The sequence below is a fragment of the Muntiacus reevesi genome, chromosome 9, assembly GCF_963930625.1.
Source record: "Muntiacus reevesi chromosome 9, mMunRee1.1, whole genome shotgun sequence".
NCBI classification, from domain to species: domain Eukaryota; kingdom Metazoa; phylum Chordata; class Mammalia; order Artiodactyla; family Cervidae; genus Muntiacus; species Muntiacus reevesi.
Window position 1 is genome coordinate 15,861,742 of NC_089257.1, and position 19,982 is coordinate 15,881,723.

Genomic DNA, 19,982 nt, shown 5'->3' on the forward strand with positions numbered 1-19,982 from the left:
TAGGAGTTTTAATCCTGTGTCCCGCACCCCCACATAAAGTCTTAAGTTTCTCAGTAGTAAATCCTACCACTGGGTTTTTCAGGAATCTGATCCTCCAAGTTGACAGTGACTTCTGCGTTTTGTTTTCTTTCTGTTCTAAACATCTGCCACCTGGAGGTGTTCCTATACTTTTCTTCTCCAACAGCCGTGTATGAGGGAGACATAACCTTGGTTTCATCTTTGACGTTCCCTTGACTTACTGGCTTTGGGTCACCTAGTCCTCCTGGCCTTGCTAAATGATGTAAAGAATCTGGATATCTGTTGACCCATCATGAGGCGGTAGCATGTAGGTATTTATTTGTTTTCAGGCATGGTTAAAACCCATTTTTCTCTTTGGCAATTGGAGGGTGAGGATAGAGTAGACGAGATGGTGGCCATTGCTGTTAATCTTCTCCCCCTTCTCTGCTCTCCTGCCCAACCAAGTCACATGGTATTTGAGCCTCTGAATTTGCAGTGATTCCTGGTTGTATCTTCTATATCAGGGATTGAGACTTCTTCTGTGCAGGGCAAGCTTTCAGGCTTTGCGTAGGCCATGTGGTCTCTGTCGCAAATGCTGAACTTTGCCATTGCAGCACGAGAGCAGCCCCAGACAGTGTGGAAGTGAATGAGTGTGGCTCCACGCCGATAAAAGCTTCACTTATGGACACAAACGCGAGTTTTATATAATTTTCACATGTCATGAAATAGTCTTCCTTTGATGTTTTCCAGCTATTTAAAAATATAAAAGCCATTCTTAGCACACGGGCTGTACAAAAGCAGGCAGCAGGCCAGATTTGGCCGGCAGGCTGTGGCTTGCCAGTCCCCTGCTTATGTGAACATGACTTGGAATGGAAGAGAGTCAGGTGCTCTGGTAATAAAAGGCGTTATGATAATGAGAGTCCCGGAGGTAGGTCGCGGGCTCTTGCACTTGTTCCCTCTGTCTGTACTTTGGACTGTATGTCCTAAGTACTTGCTCTTTTGAGATTTCTTTGACGGTGAAGAGCAGGCTTAAGCAGGAAGAATGTCTTTGTTTCCTCTGCTTTCTGCCCAGAAGCAAGGTTTTCTAACCTTGCTCCATATCTATCTTGGGACTGTTGGCAAGTGAGGAGGCTTGCCCTGGTGTTGGGGAGGGTGTGAGCCTCCAGGTCCTCCAGACAGAGTCGGCTCCACAGACAGCCCCTCCCCCAGTGTAAGTCAGATCAGCACCTGTTGGGGTGATGTAAATTATCCCCCATATCACTCTCTCTGGGGCTGAGCGGTGGAGAGCAGGCTGTGTGCTTTGTAGATACACATGGAAAACTTGAGATGTAATCGCTTCTGTCAGCTCAGAGTGTTGGAGTGCTGCAGGGACTGCGGTGGGATCTATATGTGTACTGCAAAACACATTTGGAGCAATTTCCCATGTACTCATTTACCCCCTTCAGGTCCCTTTCTCTACTGGATCTGTTCAGAGTAGTGCTCTAAAGGATGCGTTGGAGGTTTTGCTGAAGACGATAACACCAGGTGTATGGGGTTCTGTTTGCATAATATATTTTGCTTATTGTAATCGGTCCCAGCCCGTTAGAGCTGTGCAGGTAGCTTCTCCCCCTCCTCTTGGATTTTATATATTTGTGGGGTGGAGCTGGGGGGAGTTCCAGTTACGTCTTCTGCTCCTTCTTGGAAGCAGCTGACAGTCTGTTCACATGAGCACATTTGGCTCTAGTGGGTGGGTCTGTAACATTCGCCCAGAGACTGCAGAATGGCCTTCAGATACATTTGTTTGGCACTCACACTATTACTAAAAATTTCATTTTTTTCTACATAAATCTAGATTTCTGGATTCTATAGGGAAAAAAAACACAAAAATGGACCTCATCCATTTCCATTTCCTGCTTATTTCCAATTTTGTGTTGGTTCCTATTGCATTCATTGACTAAAGCAAGTCTTCCTAAGTTCCCTACCACTTAGCTCCACCAGGGGGAGGCACTGGACGTGGCAGGACTCTCTCCTCTACCCCACCCCTCCTGCCTAACTCACCCACCAAGGGCGCCCCTGCTGGATGTAGGCTGACAAGCCGACAACCTCCTCACCTGAGAAGCTGCCTGACTTTTTAAAATAGCAACAATTAATAAACTCCTCCTCTGTTTCCAAAGAGGGAAAGTGGGGGTGCCAAGCTCGTTTGCTGGCTGGGACACAGTTGAGTACGCGGATCTCTGTCATGTAAGCTTATGCAGTATGAAAGTAACCTTCCTTTAATGATGGACTTGTGTAAAGTCTTGGACAAGACTGCACCTCTCCCTCTGAGCAGAGCGCCTTGGACAGAGGCCTGGGTTTCAGTGGAAAGGTCGGTTGATTTGAATGTCAACCTGCCAGAAAATTAAAATCAAGTTAGGAGCAGGAGTAGAAGATTGCAATAATAAAGGAGTCAAAGGCTGAGAGTACGAGCGTGTCACAGGAGAGTTGCAGCTTGTTAACGCTGTGCCCTTTTCCTTTGCTGCATCATAGAGTATGACTTTGAATCTTTTTGCCTCTTGGACTCTTTTCCTCCCCTCCACGTGTTCATACACGTTTCTCAGTTTCCCTCTATCTCCCTGCTGTCTGCTTGGTCACTTTCACCTCTTCTTTTCTTTGTTCTGATGGCAAATGTAACCTATTTTGGGGGTCTGTTTTCTTACTGTGATTTAAAAAAAATAGCGTAAGTTTACCCTATTAATTTTTTAATGTGCAGTCTTGCTGAGTCTTTGCACAGAGTTGTGCAGCCGACCTCTAGAACTGTTTTGCCCTGCAAGAGTGAAATGATCATTGAACAGTTCTCATCTCCCTCCCACCATTCCCTGGCAACCACAATTCAGTTTTCTTTTTCTTGAGTTTGATTGCTTTAGATCCGCGTATAAGTGGGCTCATGCAGCAGTTTGTCTTTTTGTGATTGGCTTATTTCACTTCGCATAATGTCTTCAAGGTTCTTCCATGTTGTAGCATATGACAGGATTTCCTCCTTTTAAGTAGCTGAATAACACTCAGTTGTGTATATATACCACATTTGCTTTTATCCATTCATCTACGGGTGGACCTTTAGGTTGCTTCCACACCTTGGCTGTGTGAATAATTCTGCAATGAACACGGGTGTTCAAATGTCTCTTTGAGATTCTGCTTTCAGTTCCTGTGGATATGTACTCAGAAGTGATACTGCTCGGTTATATGGTAGTTATATTCTCAATTTTTTGAGGAACTGCAATACTGTTTGTCATAGCAACTGCACAGTTTTAGAGTTCTACCAACAGTGTGCAAGAGTTCCTGTTTCTACATATCCTCGTCAGAACTGGTATTTCTGTTTTGGGTTTTTTGTTTTGTTTTGTTTTGTTTTTGGAGAGTTTTATCTTAACATTCATGAGATGATGTCATTGTGGGTTATTTGCATTTCCCTGATGATAAATGATGTTGAGCATCTTTTCATATGTTTGCTGATCATTTGTATATATTCTTTGCATAAATGTCTATTCTAGTCCTTGGCCCATTTTTTTAAATTGGGGTTTTGGTTGTTTTTAACTTATTAGAGTTCTTTATGTACTCTGCATATTAACCCTTTATCTGATAAATAGCTTACAAACAGTTTGTCCTGTTGTGTCGTTTGCCTTTCTATTCTGTTGTTTCCTTTGCTTAAGTTTTAAAAAGTTGATGCAGTCCCAGTTGTCTGTTTTTACTTTTATTACCAGTGTTTTTTGTGTGTGTGTCATATCTAAGAAATCATGGCTCATTCCAGTGTTATAAAACTTTCCCCCTATATTTTCTTCTGTGAGTTTTGTAGTTTTAGGTCATATCTTTAGGTTTTTAGTCCATTTTGAGTTAATTTTTACCTGTGGCATAAAATAAGGGTTCATCTTTATTCTTTTGCATGTAGATAGACAGTTTTCTCAGTACCATTTGTAAAGACTTTCCTGCCCTCATTGTCAAACATCATTTGACCATATACACAAAGGTTTATATCTGGGTTCTCTATTCTATTCCATTGGTCTATATGTCTATCTTTATGCCAGTACCATACTGTTTTAATTATTGTAGCTTTGCAGTATGATTTGAAACCAGGAAGTGTTAGGCTTCCAGCTAGGTTCCTCTTTCACAAGATTATTTGACTAGTCAGAACTCTTTTTGAAATTCCATATGAATTTTAGGATTTTTTTTTTTCTGCAAAAAAAAAGCTATTGGGATTTTGATAGAGATTTCATTGAATCTGTAGATTGCTTTGGGTATTATGGACATTTAAACAATATTAAGTCTTCTAATCCATAAACATGGGATGTCTTTCTATTGTTTTGTTAACTTTTTTCAGTGGTGGTTTATAGTTTTCAGTGTATAAATCTTCTACCTCTTTGGTTAAATTTATTCCTATGTATTTTATTTGTTTTGTTGCTATTATTAGTAGGAGTTTTTTCTTAATTTCCCTTTTAGCGGATGTAAATCTTTAAAATTAAAATAAAAAGGAGCTCTTTGTTTTTTTTCTTGTTTAACTTCAGAAGTGTGTTTTCCCAGAAGTACAGCACTTTTCTGCATGCTTTTCTAATTCCTTTTCATACCGTCTCTTGTGAGTTCTCAAAATTGAGACAGAAGCTTGACTGATCATTTTCTGTTACTTCTTGAAGGCAAAGGACCATTGCTATAATGGTCGTCCTAACAGAATTACTGAATTTTTTTTTTTTTTTAGTTTTTATTTAATTTTTTTTATTTTAATTTTTTAATTGAAATATAGTTGATTCACAAAAAGTTGCTGAATTTTTAGACCTTCTAGAGCAACTGAATTTGACAGCTGTGTTAGATGGTACTGTCTTGGATGTGATAAGATCGGGGGTGAGAGAGGTGTCCGTATATGGGCATGTGTCTGTTGTGCGGTCTTTGGCTGGGGGTCCTCACAGTGTGGTCCTCAGGCCAGGAACATCAGCAACTCCTGCCGATGTTAGAAATGTGAGTTTCTGGGCTCATCCCAGATCTACTGAATCGGAAAGTGGGGGTGGGAGGCATGCAGTCTGTGTTTTTAACAAGTTCTCCAGATGATTTTTTTTTAAATTTGACTTTATTTTTTTACCATTTATTTTTATTAGTTGGAGGCTAATTACTTTACAATATTGTAGTGGTTTTTTTGCCATACATTGACATGCATCAGCCATGGATTTGCATGTATTCCCCACCCCATCCCTCTGGGTCTTCCCAATGCACCAGCCCCGAGCACTTGTCTCATGCATCCAACCTGGGCTGGTGATCTGTTTCACCCTCGATAATATACATGTTTTGATGCTGTTCTCTCGAAACATCCCACCCTCGCCTTCTCCCACAGAGTCCAAAAGTCTGTTCTGTACATCTGTGTCTCTTTTTCTATTTTGCATATAGGGTTATTGTTACCATCTTTCTAAATTCCATATATATGTGTTAGTATACTGTATTGGTCTTTATCTTTCTGGCTTACTTCACTCTGTATAATGGGCTCCAGTTTCATCCATCTCATTAGAACTGATTCAAATGAATTCTTTTTAATGGCTGAGTAATATTCCACAGTGTTTATGTACCACAGCTTCCTTATCCATTCATCTGCTGATGGGCATCTAGGTTGCTTCCGTGTCCTGGCTATTATAAACAGTGCTGCGATGAACATTGGGGTGCACGTGTCTCTTTCAGATCTGGTTTTCTCAGTGTGTATGCCCAGAAGTGGTATTGCTGGGTCATATGGCAGTTCTATTTCCAGTTTTTAAAGAAATCTCCACACTGTTCTCCATAGTGGCTGTACTAGTTTTCATTCCCACCAGCAGTGTAAGAGGGTTCCCTTTTCTCCACACCCTCTCCAGCATTTATTGCTTGTAGACTTTTGGATAGCAGCCATCCTGGCCGGCGTGTAATGGTATCTCATTGTGGTTTTGATTTGCATTTCTCTGATAATGAGTGGTGTTGAGCATCTTTTCATGTGTTTGTTAGCCATCTCCAGATGATTTTGTTATGCACCAAGTTAGAGAACACTGTTTTAGACCATCTAGGAACTCTGATTATTTATTAATTTATTTTTATAATTTTTTTTCTTTGTTTTTGGCTACACTGGATCTTCGTTGCTGCACAGGTTTTCTCCGGGTGTGCTGCAGCGTGAGGGCTTCTCATTGCGATGCCCTCTCTTGTTGCAGTGCACAGGCTCTAGGCACTCAGGCTTCAGTCGTTGCAGCGCGCCAGCTCACGAGTTGTGGCACAAAGGCTTAGTTGCTCTTCAGCACGTGGAATTGTCCCGGACCGCGGAGTGAACCCATGTCCCTTACATTGGCAGGCGGATTCTTAACCACTGGACCATCCGGAAAGTCCTAGACCACCTAGAAACTCTACCACCATGTCATATCACTGCCACCCTCTCACCCCTGAATCTCTGTGGTGTACTGAACTTCCTCTGCACGGTCTGTCACCTTTGTTTTTCCTTTCCCTCCTGGCCCATGTGTGATGCTGTGTTGCTTTACCTCATAATCTCCTTATGTTCCCTCTCTTTTCTCGCAGTATATTCTAATAGAAGAGACTGAATTTGCGTAACCTTGGATTCAAATTCTGGCCCTATTCTGTGATCCTGAGGAGGTTAAGGATCCTCTTTGAACCTCAGTTTCCTCAATTTTAAAGTTGTTGTGATACAGGTTAAATGAGTTAAGCATCAGTTGCTTTTACATATTTAGATGCTCGAGAAATGCCAGCTCTTCGCTCTTTTCTGTGTTATCACTCTGCTCAAAAAACAAACAGAATTTAAAAAAGCCCCTAAACAACAGCAAAAAAGCTGCTTTTGCTGTGACATATTTCCTACAGGTCATTTTCTTTTCTGTGTTAGTATCCTTCCCCCCCCCCCTCCCCGCCAAGACTTCAACCTTCATGGTGTGTTTGTGAAATCTCACCATATAAAATTGAAGTAAACCAAGTACCTAAAAAAGCGAGGTGCCATATAAAGAGGATAAGGAACGGCTGTTGTGATCGCACTGGTGCTAGTTACTCCCATTAGTCACTTGCAGCAGAGACAATGAGGTTCTATTTTAGAAGGTGCAATAATACAGAAAGTGGTCTGGTTCATAGCAGAGGAATGGGATGTTATCTTCACTTTCCCTGCACTCTGTTATAATGATGCGTGCAAAAGAAACTGGTTCTGCCTCTTGATAAGAGAAGGAGGACAAACAGCCTTAATTTCCCAAGTTCCGAGGGCGCCTTCAGTACTGAGAGCGAGCCATCCAGGGCAGAAGTGTGTTCAGAAGGGAGCCTGACTGGGACAGGTAGAAAAGAGCAGAAAGTCTTTCTTTCGACATTGACCCTTTTGACCAGAACCAAGACCTCATGCTTTGGATGCAGTGAGCAAGTTTGCCCTGAGTTTTATTGTTTAAGGTCTGTTTCCAAATGTCTTGCTTAGTGTTCTGTTTTGATAGCTGAAGTTCCCTTGAGTACCAATGTGATTAATTTAGGTTTTTAAGCTAACTTTTCTTTCTTTCTTTTTTTATTTTTTATTTCCCCGCCCACCTGCCCCTCCACACACTCTGTAAGCTAACTTTTATGCTGCTGTTGTAGCTAGCTTGAAGTTCTAGAAGATCAGACCTGTTTCCTTCATCTACTAATGCATAACCAGAAAACAAAAAAACCTAGTGGCTTAAAATAGCAGTTTTGTTATCTTTCATTGTTCTTTGGGTGGAAGGGATGTCAGTTGGGAAGTTCTGCTGATCTTGCTTGGGGTCTCTCTCAAGTCAACCGGAAGCGCATTTAGAACAGCCAGGCCTCTCAAGGACTCCTCTTTCCTTGTGGCCTCTCCAGCAGAGTAGCCAGACTTTTAATGTAGCAGCTTAGGGCTTCCAAAAGTGACAGTTCCACGAGGGAGGAAAGGGAAGCTGTCAGTTCTCTTCAAGGCTTAGACCCGGAACTCTCCGCGTTCTCTTGATTAAAGCAAATAGCAGGCTAGTCTCCGTTCAGCGCAAGAGACCACACAAGGGCAAGAATACCAAGAAGTACCGTGCTTTGGTCCCTCCTCAGGTACTGGCTACTACTATATATGGACCATGTCCATTTTACAGACTACTGTATACCCAATAATAAAACACTCAATAATTATTTGTTGTTTGAAGCAGTGGTTGGATGGACTAACAGCCAGTTTGGTGGGTGGTTGATTGGCTGCTCTTGTTGGTTTATTTGGGTGAGGCTCATGCGACTCTTAGGGCTGAGATACTCGTGTTTATGCCTTTACAGAACTGGTCCTTCCTCAACACATGTCCTTCTAGGAAACCAACTTTTTAGGAGTAGTGACTGGGTGGCCATGTGTTCCCTGCATATACTTTTGAAACTTGTCATCCAGCTAAGAAAAAAAAATCACTATTTATTAGGCTGTGTACTGGCTACTAATGTTCTTACTTAATCATAACAACCCTGTGAAATAGGCATTTCCCGTTAAATTTGGACGCTGAGGATAATGAACTTGCCAGGGGTCACACAACTAGTAACTGACCCAAGATCATGAGTTAAACTGCAATTTGTTTCTAAAGCTAAAGCATTGACTTGCCTCACATATTAGTTATTCAGAGCTTCCCTTCATTAATCTCAGAGTATTAAGATATATCAGAGGGTTTCTTAAAAGCAGCACCATCAACATTTCAAGCCGGATAATTCTTTGTGGGGGGGTTGGGGAAGAATGTCCTCTGCATCTTAGGATACAACACCCTGGCCTTTACCCGCTAGGTACCAGTGTACTCCCCCTACCCAGTTTCAGCTTCCAAAAATGTTTCTAGATATGGGTCTCCTGCGGGATACCCCCTCCCATTGAAAACCATTGATAAGGTATTTCATGATTTTCTGTCCTTTGACCGTGGCTGTTTTTTGATACTGTATTTCACAAAGGGCTTGCAGTGGCTTCAAACTGTCTTATTTTTATAATTGTTATAATCATGCTGCCTGGTTCTGATACTCTTGAGTCCTGCCTTTCTCTCATTGCCTCTCTCCTTTTTCGCCTTGTCTTTTTGCTTTTGTCTGATTCTGCTAAATAAAATGCAGCTGGATCAAGTGTTTGTAAGGACTTTTTACACAGGTATCGATTCTGCAGGCATTCACATCTCTGAGATTATAACCATTAGTGCTAGTGGAAAGAAGCCAATTTACATCTTCTAATTATAGTGGAGGGGATGGGGGATGCATAATATTTAGCACGTTGGGAATTAAATGGCTACCAGCCTCCATGGAGTTAATCTTCATGGAAGAGTTGATTGATGTGCATGTGCAGTTCTTTTGGAAAACGGGGGTGGAGAGTGGAAATTGCAGTTTTTCTCCTAATTGTACTTTAGGTGTCATTTATGACAATTTCGTGTTGTCTAGACAGGGAAATGGTAGAGAGATTATTCCAGTGGAGTCAAATGCTCAGTCCAGAGGGAATCAGGAAGGTTGCTGAAGTCAGGATCAGGGTGGAAGGGCAAGTATTATACTCCCAGAGGCGAATCAGTGAAAATCGAATGTCACTAAGAGAAGCAGTTCAGTGTGAACCTAGGATATAAGAAAAGTGATTGTACTCTGAGCTTCGGGTTAGCTCCAGGGCTAACAGTGGATTGTTTGGGGGCCCAGCTGGAATCTCTGCCCTCTTTTCTATTTCTATAGACTCCAGAAACCTCATTACTTGAACAGACATGCGCCAGGAAGGCTGCCTCTTGGCCTCTGGTTAATAATGCTCCAGCCCACTGTGCAATCCTTTTTTCTTCATTCTCTTGTTAGGCTTCATTTACTAACTTCTCTTTGCCATGCTGATGTTGACCCTAAGGTTTTACTTCATATTATAGAGTACAGTGTTTGCAGTTTACCCAGGTCAGTAGAACAAACGACCCTCGTTGAGGGTTTTTAAAATTTCAGATCAGGAATGTGAATGTGAAAAATTGAGAAGAAATGTACAAGGTTTGCTGTTACTGAAGCCGTCAATGATTATATCCTGCAGCCTTTGTAGTATTAGTAGATCTAGAGATAGACTTTTTTTTGGAATTATCTGTTATTCTGAATAAAATTAGCCGAGAATTCCAGGATTATTGAATTGTGTAAATGTCTTCTTGATTTGGGGGGAAACCAGTCAAGTAGGATTCACTGCCTCTTAATTAAAAGTCCACACTTGCATGTCATGGCTGCTATTTGTTAGTACATGTGCATGTGAATATCAGGACCAGCTGTGGAACTTGTCATTGATATGATCCTACTTATCCTTTGGTGAAAAGCCTCTGGTCTAAATTCCTAGTTTAAAAATGTCTGATCTGTGGGCCCACCTCCCAAGTCTCCCAAAGAAAGAATTGGGGGCAGCATAAACATGTCCATGTAGATGACCTTGGACCTTTGAGTTCAGATGCTGACAAAACTGAATTTTTATTGTAAATGGAAGGTTCATACCTATAGTGTGATGTGTGGAGGATACACAGGAGCTAAGTATAGGACTAACCAATCTTTTTACAAATGTATTAAAAATAACCCACCAACTATGTTCCAATATAGAATAAAATATATTTAAAAATAAAAAAATTAAAATATCTGTGGGCCTCACAGTCAGCGGAGGGTCAGGTGTCTCCAGAGGGGTCTAGCTGGCTTTTCGGGCAGGACTTTTGTGCAGCTGGACGCACAGTCGCACGTCCCATGTGAAATTGTTCCAGCTTCTTCCCTCTTGGTGTCTGTGACTATGCTGTGCTTATGTTTTGCCATCTATTGCTCACTGCAGAGAGACATTGAGGAATATGTTAATGTTTTGTAGAGATGTTTTCAAGCTTTTCTGGTAAAAAGCCTTTATTTTGAGCCCTGTGAATTGTTTATGCTTGATGGTGGTAAAATAAGGCTGAGCCACACAACAGGCGCTGTGCGCTCTTTCTGTCGCGTGCCTGTTTTTTCCCTGAGGTTAGCCTTCTAGCAGCGCCGCCTTGCCTGGGTCTGCCCCACAGCAGGGGCAGGAATCGCCTGGCGGGCCCTGCTGGCAGCTGCATCATGTGCCATAGCGCACCCCCTAGAACTCGGGGGCCCTGCAGGGATCAGATGAGTGCCTATCGTTGGATAACTTAAATGATAATTGCCACTGTGTGAAATGGGGAGGCTTGGGTGCCTCCGCTGTAAAGCAGAGATGTCAATTTGGAAATCATAATAGAGGTGTCGTTTCAGAACACACAATTATTTTTTACAAAGAATAAGGGCTTGTCATCTTCCAGCCCTGGCATGCACTGAGGCAGAGATCTGGGGCTTGCAGAGCAGGATGCAGAAGGGAAGAAGGCAGCGGTGTATCCAAGTTTCTTTGGCCTCCCACCCCTTCACTGCCCCTGAAAACACTCTCCCCTGTGAGCTCTCTTTTGGCAATAAGCTGTCGGGGAGCATCAGTGGTAGTTTCCCAGGCAAGTAGCCAGCCTCTGACTTTATGATTTAATAAGCCTCCCAGGGACCAGGCTGCACCGTGTTTATCAGGACAAAACATGTCAGCACTTTAACCTGAGCGGCTGAAGCGACCCGAGGGGTGAAGACTGAGGTCAGCAGTTTCTGAGAAACTAGTTCCTTCAGGGATTTCTGTGTGGGGTGTTGGACATCCAGAAACCTTGTCTGAAAGGCACGGGGTCAGTGACGGGCAATCAGATATGTCGTTTTGCTTATTTTTCCAGATCTGCTTGGTCTTGCTGATTTACTGTCCTTGGATATTTACTGGCTTCCTCTTGTGTGTTCACTAGGATATGAGTTTTAATGGGGATAAAAAATGACTTGGATCCAGTACTTGCTTCCATGTAGCTTATAGTCTGGTGGTAGAAACAAGAAGACGTAAGAAACTGCAGTACCAAGTGACTGGGGGAAGGCCTTTTAAGAGAGGGTTCAACTGCTCTGGGGGATCAGGGAAGCGAGGGTGAGCTTCTGACTGGAGGAGTGAGACATTGGAGCTTTGAAAGATTTTTATAGGTAGGGGAAGAACTTTCCAGAAAGAAGGAATGGCCAAACTAAAAACAGGGGTGAAATGGGGGGGGTGTTTAGTGTAGCTGGAGTAGTAGTTCTCGAAGTGTGGCCTGGGGCCCCTGAAGTCAAAACTGTCTTTATAACAATGCTGAGGTATTCTTTGTCTTTTTCGCTCTTTGTGCTTGTGTAGTCTATTTTTCTCAGTTTTAATCTCAAGTGTAGTACATATTGGTAGATAAAACCCATATAAGCAAAAGCGCTTTGGGATCCTCAATAAAATAGGTAACTAATTAAGGCCCTACTGTGTATCACAGGGAACTCGACTCAGTACTCTGTAATGGCCTATATGGGCTAAGAATCAGAGAAAGGATGGATATATGTATAACTGATTCACTTTGCTGTATACCCTGAAACTGTACAACATCGGAGATCAACTTTACTCCAATAAAAATTTTTGTTTTACGTGTCAAAGGAACTCTGAGACCAGAAAGTTTGAAAACCACTGGACCAGAGCAGGTAGTATGTTCAGAAGGAATGAGAAATTGCACTGCCCAGCTGAGGAGTTTGGAGTTTATTCCCTAAGCAAAAGGGAGTTACTCCTTTGAATTTGGCTCCCCTGAACTGGACTAGCAGATGTCACCCACACACCAGAGCCAGACTGGGAGACTACTCTTTAGGTGTGGGGCACCAGGGGCATCTTATTAGTAGCTCCTAGGAGCAGTTGTCCTTAACAGTATATAAGAGTTTTGACAGTTGATTGTCTCTAGTGTTGGAGAAGTTAGTACATGTTTGTTGACTTGAGCTTGTTGCTTTTTCTGTGTGATCCGACAGCCAGTTAAAAAGCATATCTTTAGGATATAGTTGTTTATTAAGGAAGAGTTGTCACTGGCTTGTTTATTCTGTCTAGACTGTTACCCAGACTTCCTGCTTCTCAATCCTAATATCCAGTGAATTTGAAAGAAAGTTTCTCTCCTTTTGGATGACCCATCTCATCTGCCCTGACAACTTTGTTCTTTTCCAGCACTTTCTTCTACTACTATTTTTTATTGTTTTCTTAGTCATCAAAGGGTACAGCTGATCTACGGAACCCTTGTACAGATTCAGGGTATTAATTAAGGTAGGAAGAAATAGTTGTATTCATATAAAATGTTAGGAATTTTGTAGCTTAAATTGTCTTCCTGTTGACTTATGATTTTTAGTACAGTATAATAACTCTGGGAGTTGGTGATGGACAGGGAGGCCTGGCTTGCTGCGATTCATGGGGTCCCAAAGAGTCAGACACGACTGAACTGAACTGAATGTTAATTTTTGATGACTTACTGTAGTGTGTAATACTTTGATTTTAAGTTTTTCTGTTCCTTTGCATACTAACTCCACCTTCTCTTTCAAGGGATTTTATATAAGCAAATACTTTAGAGCATGAATGGGCAGATTTTTTTTTTTCTGTAAAGGGCTAGGCAGTATGTATTAGAGGCTTATTATAGGCCTATTCCTATCTAGACTACTCAGCTCTGCCTTCCTAGCTCCAAAGCAGTCACAGACAATATTTAAATGAATGGTTGTGGCTGTGTTTGGATAAAACTTTATTTATAAAAACAGGCAGCTGGCCGAGTGCCTGTAGTTTGCCAAACCTGCTTTTTAGAAGCAATTTGCTATTTTGAAGAAAGTCTTTTTAAGAAGTGAGTAATTCTTTTGCAAATGAGTAGTTTTCTCTTTAGTTTTCAGTGGTTTACTTTTAGATTTTGTATATTTGATGTTTTGAATTTTGCAGTAATTTCAGACTTGCGGAAAAGTTGCAAAAATAGTGCAAAGAATTCCCGTTATACTCTTCACTCACATTCACTGTATGTTAACATTTTACCACATTTTCTGTATTATTTTCTCTCTTGCTGTATCTACATATGAATATGATTATACTTTTATTTGTTTAGTTTTAATATTTTATGTTTGTGATTGTGTTAAATATTGAATTTCATTAAAGTAGTGTGTAGTTTGATAGAACAGTGGCCTTTAGACTTAAAAAGAAACACTTCTGTTAGTAAAATGCTTTTGAGCACTTGTGCTTCTGTGTATGTGTGTGTGTGTGTGTGATACACATTATGGTTATACATTTAAATCAGATGTTCTGATATTTTCTTCCTGTTCTCCAGTGGATCAAAATAGCACAGCCCGTGGTGAACCTCACTTGAACACCACTGGCATAGAGAATGAACTAGGCAAACTTATAAAGAAAAGTTTCTTTTCCTCTGTCGTAGCTTCAGAGACTCTTTAATCTAACTGGAGTTAACAGGTCAGAATGAAGTGGTACCTTCAGACTTCAGCCAACTTGTCTGAGCCCTCCTAAGTCCTGCCTGATTTCATATTACTGAACTGCTTGATTAACCATTGAGTCAAGTGAAATTTGTAGTGGCCAGAGCAGAAGGCATTCTGCTGCCATTCTGTTCCATTCTCTTGTATCATTTCCCCATTGGTGGCTCTTGGCAAGAAGCTAACTGTGGGAGAGAAAGGTCTTTCTTTGAGTTTCCTAGGAGTGGTGGTGATATTTACTTGTCTAGTCACTCTAGTTCTTTCTTTATTCAACACCAATTATAACAGTCTTTTTTAATCCTTCAGATAGTGTTTGTGTTGTAACTGTAGAGAGCTTAATGTTTCATCAGTGATACATGTTTGGGGGTACTCCAGAGTAATTGGCTCTCCTGATTTTGTGTATTAGAGTTAAAATTCCATGTATGTATGACTTGCCAGTCCACTGTATTGCCTGGGAGCAAATGGTGCCAACAGATTCTAGTAAGTAGGCATAGGGGGTATATGTTCTAAAAGAACCTCATCAGGGACTCCCCAGAGACAAAACTTAACATTTTGGTGTAACTCTGTTTTAAGAAGTTGTCCTAATTAAGATTGGAATTTAGGGTGGGGAGTAGAGTTTGTGGGATTGTAAAATAGAACCAGTAAAATTGAAATGACCTAACCCAAGCTCTTCTGGCTCAAGAATCTTCTTTACAGCATGCTTAAAAACTCATCTAATTTCTCTGAGGCTGTCACTGCCTTGGCAGAGTAGGGGGTAACATTGGCCTCCTAAATTGGCAGGGTCATTTTAAAGAAGGATATACTCTGGTTTACTCCGGAAGATGCCCCTTGTCAAAGCGCCTCTGCTTATGAAGCAGCCATTTGGGGGGTAACACGACAGGGCTCAGTGATACTCAAAACTCAGTCCAGAACCCATTGGGATAGAACAAGCTTCTGGCTGTTCCAGGGCAGTCAGCTGCTCCCAGATCATACTTCTGTTCTTCAGCTCCCACCTAATTCCTGTAGCACAAATTTATTAGTAGTGAACATGCATGCATGCTCAGTCGCTTCAGTCATGTCCAACTCTCTGCTACCCTGTGGACTGTAACCCGCCAGGCTCCTTTGTCCATGGGATTCTCCAGGCAAGAACACTGGAGTGGGTTGCTGTGCCCTCCCCTAGGGGATCTTCCCGACCCAGGGATCGAACCCACGTCTCTTGTGTCTCCAGCATTGGCAGGGATGTTCTTTACCACTAGCACCACCTTATATGATGGCCTAAATGGATCCTCTTCTCAAAATTCCACTTTTCTTCTTCGAGTCTGTGTACCTCTCACTATCCCCTCCTCAGAAACATCCCATATTTCAAGATTCAAAGACATGCTGTTATCTTAAGTGCACCTATGAAAGAAAAAAAATCCTGCCAATTAAACTGCATCAACAATTATAAGATGCATCCCTATTTCACACATGTTAAAATGTGGGGGGGGGGGAGCATGTCTTACAATTGATGAAACACAGAATGTCTGCTACTGTAAACAGTGATATCATTGAAGATTCAGGTTTTCAACCACAGAGAAGTGTTGTATTGCTTTCTTCTCTTCCTCATTGGTTTCACTGTGTTCTCTCCCTTCAGGGATGGGATTGTTTAACTTGTTTTAAGCATGGGGATAATAAGCCGTGTGTAGATCAAAAACATGATGTAACACTTGGCTGTCCTGGGTGGGAAGGGTAGCAAGCCAGGCTGACAGGCCTCTGCTGTTCTCTCTTCCCCAGACTGTCAGGGAAGATGCTCCGGTGAGCCAGTCGCTGGGATAAAGTGACTGCACACGACTCTACCTAAAGCCAGCTGGTTTTAATAACAGTGAATTGAATTAACTCAATTGGAAAAGATTGGTAGCTGCTGTCCTTACCCTACAGATCTGCTTTAAAGAAGAGTCTGGCAGGGAGCCGGAGACCTGCTCCTGGGAGAGCCAGGCAAGATGCTGCCAGAGGGGAACAGTGTGCATTTCTTCCTGAGACCTCTTCCCTGGAAACGTGTTCCGTGGCAGGAGCTTGATTGGCCGCCAAGGCACACTGGAGTTGGGAAGCAGTGTGGCAGACATGGCAAGCTGGGGGACCCCGAGCCATGTTTATCAAATGTGTTTTCACTGGCCCTTCCCATACGAAAAGGAAGAAAAATGTTCTAGTAAAACTTAACAGGAGACTTCATGCAAAGGTCCAAATTTCTGGCGTCCCTTTAAAAAATAGAAAGAGCCAGTGATCCTGGATCCACATTCTAGTTTGGACTCACAGTGGACTCGTGTGCGTAGTCATTTGAGGCATCCTGGAGTTGGCAGGCCTTCCCTGGGGCCCTGGTGCGCGCTCTCAGCAGTGGTGTGCTGCCGTGCGATGCACCTCACTCCTTGGCCCGTTGATCTCCTTGTTGTGTCGTAATGCTTACCTTTCCAGGCTGCGCTGAGGTTAAAGGAAGTACATGTGAAGAGCTTAGGATTGCCTGGCACTAAAAAATGCTCAGTAAATTAACACATATGATCATTGAACGGATGGCTGGGCTAGATTATATAATTGAAGATTTTTTTTTTATCAGTTGTTAAGAAGGAAATGGCAACCCTCTCCAGTATTCTTGCCTGGAGAATTCCATGGACAGAGGAGCCTGGAGGACTTAAGAGTCCATGGGATCAGAATCGGACACAACTTAGCGACTAAGCCACTAAGAAAGCCCTGGAGGGTACTCACACAAAGGGTGTGGGCAGAGCAGAATGCCCAGAAGATAATGGGATGTGGATGAGGATAACATGGGGGAGCTGAACACCAAAATAAAATGTTGGCACTCCATGTTAATCTGTAGGTATGCCTCTTTTTCCTCTCTCATGTTGATCCCAACCTCCTGTTTGTCTGCTGGAGGTACTGCAAATAAAAATAAGATCGTGTCTCTAAAGCACTTGTTCATTTCTCACAGAAGAGCAGTATTCAGGATCATACAGTGGCCTTATCCAGTGTGGGCGCTCTGGAGCGCTTCATATCATTACGCCTCTAAGTGCTGGTAGGAAGGATGCGAGCCCAGACAGGAGGTGTCAGCTAGCCGCAAAGGGGGATGTTATTTATCTCTCTCCCCCATTTTTCCTAATGAATGACCTCTGAGTTGGTAATTGACAGGGATTATTGCCATTTTTTTAATCTCTGCTAGGAGGCTGCTGGAGTCTTCCCTCATTTCATTATCCCGTTATGATGGAGCAGGATCCAGAGAGCACCCAATTTACCCAGACCCAGCGAGGTAAGGCTAAAGTGAGCAAGGGCACCAGGTGGGGGGAGGGGCTGCCCTTGGGGGTGCCGAGCTGGTGGGCGCCCCGGTCCGTGCCTCTCTGGTCCTGGTGCTCTTTGCCTCTTCAGTTACAGTTCTGAGACAGGTGGTTGAGGTGATGGGGAAGTGTTACAGGTAAGTGAACAGCGCCTCTGGTGGCAGAGGGCTACGACTAAGCCCTGACCCTCTGGGGCTCCCTGGCAGACTCATAGGATATTTCTTTTCTGCCATTACTGTTCAGATGGACAGCCAAAAGGGAAACGACAGTTTTTATTAATAGGGAAATCACTTAGAAATTAAAAACAAGCCAAAACAATCCTCATTTGAGAGAATTTAGAACGTCAGAAGGCAGAAATCAGGGTCATTCAGATGCTGACTTTTTGGAGACTGCGTGAAGAGAGAGATGACTGACAAGGGGTAACTGGATAAAATAAGCTATGAAAGAGTCACAAAGAGCTTGCCTCACACTGATGAGCAGACATCTGAAAGGATCTTGAAGAGATTAAAAAACAAGTTTGATGAGTTTAAGGCCCACCTTCATACTGGTAGCTCAGGACCAAGGATGGGGTGTTGAGTTGATGTATAATGTTTATTTCTGGTGAGCAGCCCTTTGGGGATGTCACAGCTGGACTTAATAATTCTGTTCATGATCCAAAAGGGGGATAACTTGCACATTCTTTAAGCAACTCCAGAAGATACACTGTGAAGCTTTGCCAGAAGAAGAGGGTAGTTTGTAATGGTGGGGTTGAGGTAACAGTGTGGGTCAGAAAAGGCTCAGTGAGCTTTGCTGTAGATCAAGAATTTCAAGTCAGGATTGGAACCTTTAGAACAAGTTCATTTTAAGGATATTGAATGATTTTGTTGTTACCAGAGTTAGTTCATGATTTTGAGCATTCTTTCTAAGACCCTAATGAAAATATTTCCCATCATCCTATTACTTCCTTTTCCATACCCCACAGATAGCCAATCCAAGGATCAAGGAACCAGGGATTCATGATTTTAAAACGGGTGGGCAACTCTGATGAAGACTGAAACAAGGAAGTTAGTCTGTAGTCATATTTGAAAATAATAAGCCCTCAGTAAGAGAAGGAATTGTTTTGCATAAATCAATTTCTTTGAAACACTCAGAGAACTTCTTGCTGTGAGACAGTTTTGTTTTGGGTTTTTTTAGGACAGTAATGGGAAAGTCAACCCCAGAATTTTTAACCTGACAAAGTTTAACAGTGGTTCATAAAGACCATTACTTGTCCTCCTTTCATGTAATGAACTTGTTGTCTATTCCTACTCAGGTCTTTATCACAGAAACGCCAGGCTTTATGGTGTTTGTATTTTTACACTTTCCCTTTAAATGCATAGGAGGGTTTTTTTTTTTCCGAGGGGGGTAGTATTTTTCCTTGAAGAAAACTTGAGTTATTTAAAATATTCACTTGGAACACTTTTAGAGTTTGATAATTATCAAGCTCTCTAGTAGGAGGATGATTGTTACCTCATTACTGGCTTTTTAATTTCTTTTTCCTCTTAGACTTACCCGGCATAATATGTATAGGTCAAAACCTTTATGAGACATCTCAGCATTCAGATCCTTAACTTCCCTCGGATACCTAAAAAGACAAGACTAGGATATACTTCTACTTAAGAATTGTGCCAAGAATACATTTTTCTTTACCACTGATGCATAGTTTTATAGCTTAGGGAATTTCCTGTTCAATGGTGAAATTAAACAATTGAGGTTACCTAGTGCTGAATTTTTACCCCTACATAAAAGGGCAGTCTTTATTTAATTATAGTTAGCATCAACATTATTTCTACCTCTCTCACCTTAATATGATTTTTCCATTAGGGTAGGCTGTCAACTGAGGAACAAGTGTTTTTGTGGTCACTTCTCAGTATCATTTCTAAAAAAATAATCAATCTTCATTCTCCTCTTAAAACTTTATTTTTTCTTTAAACTTCCATTTTTCATTCCTTTCTAGTCTGATTAACTTGAGAATTTAACCAACAGCAGTTGATTTCTGCTGGAAGATTTCTGTGTATTTGGTAGAGACAGTATTGACTTCTGTCTGTTGAAAATTTAGGGTTCTTGATTCGTCCTCACCAAATGCATGGGACCAAGTGCCCAAAGAGACAATGAATGTCCCGCAAGTTGAGACGTTCATTCTTACACTCTGATGATCTTGGCCAAGGCCTTTGTACCTTCCATGCCCACCTAGTGTATAAAGATAATTTATACACTAGGAATCAGAGGCACCAAAGGCAGCATATTGTTCCATAACACAGATTTCTGAGTTCCAAAGATTGTGTCCTGGCCTCCTTGGAAAGTCTATTGGATGGTTGGTCAAAAGGACGCTACCTGTGATGACAGTCATTTCAGAGGCAGCCTTATTTCGTGTTAACTGCAGGATCTTCTTTGGTCTGAGTGAGTAGATTTACTGAGAATTTGCCCAGAGTCTTACTTTGTCCAGGAGTAATGAAAGATCAGGCAGCA

The 19,982-nt window shown here is 42.0% G+C and overlaps 1 protein-coding gene across 8 annotated transcripts in view; it reads left to right on the top strand.

The window, feature by feature from the left end:
- Positions 1-19,982, top strand: part of AMBRA1 (autophagy and beclin 1 regulator 1) — a 166,503-nt gene that overhangs the window by 43,068 nt on the left and 103,453 nt on the right. For 6 of the 8 annotated variants that reach the window (XR_010664376.1, XM_065943868.1, XM_065943866.1 and 3 more), the window contains one exon: positions 17,384-17,470. The exons of the other annotated variants lie outside the window; for them this stretch is intronic. Coding sequence is in view for 5 of the 6 variants with exons in the window: in XM_065943868.1 (XP_065799940.1) it covers positions 17,384-17,470 (87 nt within the window). In the remaining variant the exon portion in view is untranslated. The remainder of the gene's footprint in view (positions 1-17,383; positions 17,471-19,982) is intronic. 8 annotated transcript variants of the gene reach the window in all.